A 6,980-nucleotide genomic window follows, 5' to 3' on the forward strand; every position below is an offset into this window, starting at 1 on the left:
AAGGTTGTTGGTAAGCTTTCCTAAGTTACTCCAATCCAGATCCCCAATGCAAACCTTCAGATCAACCTTCTCCTATGCAGATCTCTAATGCAACATTTAAAAAAAAGAGTCAATAAGTGAAAATAACAAATAAACTGATTCCTTATGGGATTTTCCAATCAAATTGCCAGCAAACCATTTTCAGCCAAACCAATTTCAACGGATTTCGCTCAAATCTGATGTCGATGTTACTTATTTTGGTTTGAAATAAAGGACTTAATCATTTAATAATCCTAGCTTAATCCCGAGCAGCGCCGGGTTATACTGCTAGTGATTTATATTTTCCAGTTCGTGATTCTGATGTAGTTCCTTGTAAAGATACATACTTTTAGGGGAAATTTGTATGAGTGATTTTTTTTATGCTTGCAATGAAATTTGTTAGTTAACAAACTTTAGTCTTAGTGGAATTTAATAGCCTACAGATTGGCTATTAAAGTTGTGCCTATGATCTTTAGATGTTATATGAGGTCTGTGGAGTTTTAGGCATTCAATCATGTCTTTTATATTTTAATCTGTTGCTGAAATTTGGTTTCTACAGTTATTGAGTTGAAAGTGTTGTAGTTTATTTTCTTGTATCTGTTTATTATACTGTTGTACAGGAGTCTTTTATATATGTGTGTGATTGTCGGTACTAGGTTGCTTCAATTCATATATTCCTTGTCTTCATCTTTGTGACAATGTGAGAAATTTTCCTTATCATCATCAACAGAATCATTAGAGTCATACAAAATGCCTCACGATATTTCTTCCAGCCCTCTGTATTCTGGGTTCAAATTTTGCCAAGGTAAATTTCTTTACCTTTCATCTTGCTAGGTTTGATAAAATAAAGTACCAGTCATGTATTGGGACTGATATAATTGACTCTTCCTCTTGCACTAATTGTAGGCCTTGTGCCTATGTTAGAAATACTTATTGTTGTTATCAACATAAGTAGTAGTAGTAGTAGTAGTAGTAGTAGTAGTAAATGTTTGTGGCTGAGATTTTTAGTTGTAACTATTTCACTTAACTTAATGACGAAAAGAAAGGTATCAATAGTACAAGTCATTATCTCCCCATTAGTGTTTGCTGTCATGACTATGAGGGTTGAAGTGAGTTGTATAATGTCATATAAGATCTAGGTTCCATAAGATAAGTACCAGTAAAATGCTGGAGTACATTCTATTCTTTTTTTTTTTAGGTGCCATGTCTAGAATGTAGGGCATAGGCATTCGTGTTCTGTCACAATTCTCTGTTCTTTGTTTGCTGTAATAGTTCCACTTCCTGATGTATAATGCCACTTTTTTCAAATAAGTTTGTCAAGCTTGATATCCATGTCATCCTTTTCCTTCCTCTGCTTCTTTTCCTGTCAATCTTTCCGGTCATCACTAAATTCTCCAGACCCTCTTTCCTCATCACATGACCAAGAAATCTCAGTTGTTTGGCCCTTATCTCATGAAGCAGTTTCCTATTTACTGCAGCCCAAGTCATCACTTCTTCATAAGACACTTTTTCTGTCCATGCTGTCCCCAATATTCTCCTTAAGAACCACATTTCATAGTTCTTAAAGTACTTATTCATATCTGTACAAAAAGAAGTTCTCGTATTTACATTATTTGCTTTGTTTTCAGAATGTACCTTCATTATACTGGATCATGAGATGTACAAGAATAGTGGTGATGAAATAGGTAAGCCTGGTATAAAATTGTTAGTGAGTCCTATTAAACCAATGAGTCATAGTGCTACCACTAAAGACCTTGTCTTCATGAAGTGTAATTAAAGTTAGATAGCTTATTCTTCTGCGAACAACACCTAAACAAATTAGTTGGTAGAGATCAGCTAGTGTCTTTGCAAAGCTCAGGTAGGACTCATCTTGGAATACTTCTCCCACATTTGGGATGGAGCTATTACTATACACAGAAATATTCTTGACTGCATCTAAATGAAAACTGACTGACTGCTTGGCAAAATTTCACTCACTGACACACCTCACTCTGACAGGTTTGTAATCTTCTCCCACTGCCTATTCTATTACTTCTATAATGGCCTCTGAGGATACATGGCCTAGCAGTTAGGGTGTTGCAATCATGATCATGAGATCATGATTTTAATTCCTGGACTAGGTGGTGCATTGTGTTTTTGAGCAAAATACTTCATCCCATGTTGTTCTGCAACCACTTCAATTCATTTTTACACCTGGTGTGAATCATCATGGTACAGGTAACTCTTTTCCAATATTCAGATAGCTTCCAATCCTCCATGTCAGCTAACTTTTTCTCAACTACAACTTTAATCTTTATGCTCTTTAATGCCATAGACTGTTCACTAATAAATCATGCTGTTCCAGAAAAAAAAAAAGGAGACATAATAAATATCAAATTTTTGCCCAAACACCCTGTATGTGCATATATGTATATATATAAACTGTAGTGAGCACCATGAAGCAGATGAATAGCTTCTAGTCACCTTCATCTGCCATCAGTCAGTTTTTAACTAGTCATTTCATTCACCTTCCCTTATAAACTAATGTTTCTCTGGTCTCATTTATTGTTTACAGTATAAGCTGTCTTATCTTAATTACACTTGCAATGGTTAAGATGTAACAAGTAGGGCTCACCAAATGAAACTATATAATTGTTACTGGTAGGTTGTGGCAGGTTGAGATGTGACATATGGAGATGTTGCAAGTTAGAAAAGTGGCAGTGTGTTGCATAATCAAAGAAATGATAAGTTGAAAAGTCTGACGCATTGGAGACTTTACTGAATTGTTATTAAGTTTCATAAAACCATCTGAATGATGGCAAAATTTCATTCATTAACACACTACAACTTTTATCTGGCAGACTTGCTGTCTTCTCTTACTGCCTATTCTGGACAAGGAAACGATATACATCACTTCAATCTTATCGTTCCCCCTGACAGAATTATGCCATCTATATCTGGCATTATAAGTTTTAAAAACAAATTAATATCTAATTCTGAATCCATTCAAGAAGTTATTCTGCCACTGATATATATTTTTCTGTCATATTTTCTTCCTTTCTTTGATTTCATAGAATCAATGATTGGAGATATAAATTTATTTTTTAATGATCCTTCTTTGGAAGATACTGCTGAAATTGAAGTTATGATAGCAGGTTAGTAATACTGTAATATTTATGTTACTTATTTTTATTATCTTTTGCTTTTATCTGACACTTCTTTTTTTATTACTGCTACTTGTCCTTGTTATATTTTTGTTCATAAAGTTGGCACAAGCAGTAAATACACTGATAATTCAATCTCTTATCTATTTAGGTATTTCATTGCTTTTTTTTTTATGATGTTTTGGGCAGGAGTGGAGCAGATGTATACTGGATATTCTTTTTAGTTTCTGTTTCTTTTTCCAAATAATCCTCCATTTTGCCATACGTTGTCTAGCTCACAACTCATGATTATTTTTCCTAGATGCCCCTCATCTAGATCTATCATAAAATGAAATATCTTAAGATTTTTTCACTGACTAAATCTATGACCACGATCCATCAAAGTGCAATGTTTAACATACTTTAGTTCACACTTACTTCACCTTGCATATCTTCAATCACAGAATATGCAATCAGAAAGTTGGATAAGTATAATGATATTGATATTACATACCCTAACTACCACTCTAAACTTCACACAACCACACACTATTTGGTAGCAAGTGCAGCATAGTCCCAGTGCTGACAACGTACAAAAGATCAACAAACCTAGAGTAAAAGTCCAATGGGTTGTCACTAAATACTTGATAGACCTGTTTAAGTTGAGCTGAATCTATCCAACCTTGGCAACAAAATTCAGTGAATACAACATAAGGTTTATACCCTTTTCTCTTTGTCTGTCTGGTATTATTTAATCTATCTCAGAAGGATGAAAGACTAATCTAAGAAAAAATGGAACTGTAGAATGTTAGGCTTTAGGCATTTTTCTGACAAGAATCAGTTCTGGTCTGCTGCTCTAACATTATGCTGTTTTATTTTCGTATGTTGATGTATATATATATATATATATATATATTTTTTTTTTTTTTTTGCAGAAATTTCTTCTAGAAGAAAGGGATTTGGAAAACAAGCTGTAATCTTGATGATGGTATATGGTAATAATGTTTGTTTAAAACAGTTTAATTAATGATATTTATCTATGATGAATATAAGTGTATGTGTGTGTGTATGTGCTTGTGTGTGTGTGTGTGAGTTCATGTGTGTGTGTGTGTGTGTGTTTGTCTTATATATGTCTATGTGTATCTGTGTGTGTGTGTAACTTTTATTGTTTAATGTCTATTTTTACATTCTTGTATAAGCTTGTTGGGCCTGCAGTACACTATCATTTCATGCATTTTGATAGTGTGTCACTCTGTCTGAAAAGTTCAACCTCCTAAATATTTCTTTGTAATGCTTATTTGATTAACAAAGTATTCTTTCTCTGTCTGTCTGTCTGTCTGTCTGTCTGTCTGTCTGTCAGTTTGTCCATTTGTTTGTCTGTCTGTCTCCCCCCACCACCTTTTATAAATAAACTTTTCATTTTACTACATGGAAAATGCTGATAATGTAATGACACTACATGGTGCTCACAGGTGGGTTACTTTACAGGTGATGTCCAAAAGAATGAATCTAGCATTAGACATTCCAAAAAATAATACCTGGAGTTTTTTTTTCATCATAAAGGGTATGCATATGACTAGATAATATTTCTGAAAATAGAGACACAATATCTGTTAAAAAGAAAGTCAATTAATGCTCTTTGGTTAGCACAAACGGTGATGTAGTCTGTATTTATAATGGGCTCATAATGTCAGCTTCTATATAAAGTACAGAATACAACATGCAAGCAATTTATGATACTGTCATATGATTCTGTAAAGCTAGACAATAGAGATGTAGAAAAAAGTCAATTTACATTTTCTTTAGGAATATCATAACTAGCATATAAACAGATTAGTGTAACTCTTTAGCATTCAGAATATTCTGTTAAATGTAATGCTTATTTATTGGAATCATTTCGAATTAGTCCTGAATTATCTTGTAACTTCAAGAGTTTGACAATGGGGTAGTTTACTTTTAGAATGACATAGTAGTGTAGGTGTGTGTTGGGTGGGGGGCATATTTGACCAATTTGAACACAAAGCAGGTAGAATATTTTGGCCAGATATGGTCGGTTTAAATGTTTAAGGGCTAAGGAAGAGTCCTTTTCTAAATCAACCCTCTGCTAGGGAATAGTTATGAGCTTCAAATAAGAAATAAACTGTTTCTAATTAGTTGTGGACCATAATATTAGTGACAGACAATTATAAAGGAATGTGCTGTATGAAAGTTACTATATGTTTACAAACACTGAGGTTTGTTTTTACAATGGGTGAAATGAAGTTCAAATATGAAAACTTTATTGTCTTTACATCATTGCAGGAGTCGAAATTCTGAAAATAACTAAGTTCACAGCTAAAATCGGAATGAGCAACTCTATAAGCCTGGGTTTATTCCTCAAAATAGGCTTTATTGAGGTAGGTTACATATAAATTTTTTTCTTGACTTGCAGCACATTCTTCATTGCTTTTATGTTACTGATTAGCTAGAGTTTAATTGTTTAATTGAACTTATTTGTTTCAAATTTTTGCACAAGGCCAGCAGTTTTGGGGGAGGGGCCAAGTTGATTACACCAACTCCAATGCTCAACTGATACTTATTTTATTGACCTTAAAAGGATGAAAAGTGTAGTCAACCTCAGTGAAATTTGAACTCAGAATGTAGAGATGGACGAAATGCCACTAAGCATTTTGCCCAGTGTGCTAATGATTCTGCCAGCTCATTGCCTTAATTATTAGTGAAATTATTGATTAATGTTTTGTATCATCAATGCATGCTGTGGGATAAGATTTTGAAAAATGACATCAATGGTTCATTCTTACTCTTCACCTTAAATGACTTCACTATCTATATGAGTATCTTTATAGAATAGCACAAACACTGTTATTTCTTCTGTATTGTTCCTCTGATCCTAAGGCCTTCCCTAGCACCCGTTCTCCAAAGAATCAAATTATCATCAAGTAAAATCCATGTGGCTGAGTAGATCAAACAGAAAGAGATCTAGTTTGTTGGTTTTACGACTCATAGTTGTGTTTGTATGTCATCAGATCCCTTTTTCAAATTCAATTAATTTTATTTCATTGGTTATTAGTTTTTCTTCATAGTCTCTTGTTTTTTTGTAATTTAATATTTATAGCTTTTTGTTTCTTATGGCTTAGTTTCACAAGTATGTTACTTCTGGTGTCAGCACATTAGTATTTTATCTTTGTAGGTGCAGAAATGACGGTGTGGTTACAAAGTACACTTTGCAACATGGTTTCAGATTCAGTCCCACTGTGCAACCAACACCTTGTGACTGAATTTGGTAGATGCAAACTGTAAGAAGCTAGTAACACACACATGAATGGATGGATGGATGGATGGAAGGACAGACGGACGGGCAAATGGACAGACAGACGGACAGACAAATGGACGGATGGATTTATTTATGTATTTGTGCGTGCGTGTAAGTTGTCTAAGAGGCCATAAGTCAGGAAAAAATATATATGTGTGTAGAAATAGAGGTATACAGAAGTCATGACCTGGATGTGGCTGGGCCCCCTTATAATGTAAGAGATTAAGGGGCAAAACATTTGCATGGGGTCTCTGAAGACCTTCTGCTGTTTAGCTTACCCTAGAGTGTCTTACTATTTCACCAACAAGAATGTAGTTAGAGCACATAGAAAGCACCCAGCATACTCTGTAAAGTAGTTGGTATTAGAAAGGGCATCCAGCCAATAGAAGCCATGCCACAGCGGACAATCAGAGTTTGGTCAGCTTCTCTCAAGCCATCCAACCTATGCCAGCATGGAAATTGGATATTAAACAATGATAATGATGAGGATGATGATGTGTGTGTATGTATATTTATTTATTAATATA

General features: G+C 34.2%; 1 protein-coding gene across 1 annotated transcript in view; it reads left to right on the top strand.

Annotated features, from left to right (window-relative positions):
* The window catches only part of LOC106882876 (N-acetyltransferase 9-like protein), a 34,991-nt gene that overhangs the window by 22,832 nt on the left and 5,179 nt on the right, over positions 1–6,980 (top strand). Inside the window, exons 3-6 of the mRNA XM_014933679.2 lie at positions 1,647–1,703; positions 3,072–3,152; positions 4,076–4,135; positions 5,442–5,536. Of these exons, the coding sequence (XP_014789165.1) occupies positions 1,647–1,703; positions 3,072–3,152; positions 4,076–4,135; positions 5,442–5,536 (293 nt within the window). The remainder of the gene's footprint in view (positions 1–1,646; positions 1,704–3,071; positions 3,153–4,075; positions 4,136–5,441; positions 5,537–6,980) is intronic.

Source organism: Octopus bimaculoides, chromosome 1 (assembly GCF_001194135.2).
Source record: "Octopus bimaculoides isolate UCB-OBI-ISO-001 chromosome 1, ASM119413v2, whole genome shotgun sequence".
In the NCBI taxonomy this organism is placed as follows: Eukaryota; Metazoa; Mollusca; class Cephalopoda; order Octopoda; family Octopodidae; genus Octopus; species Octopus bimaculoides.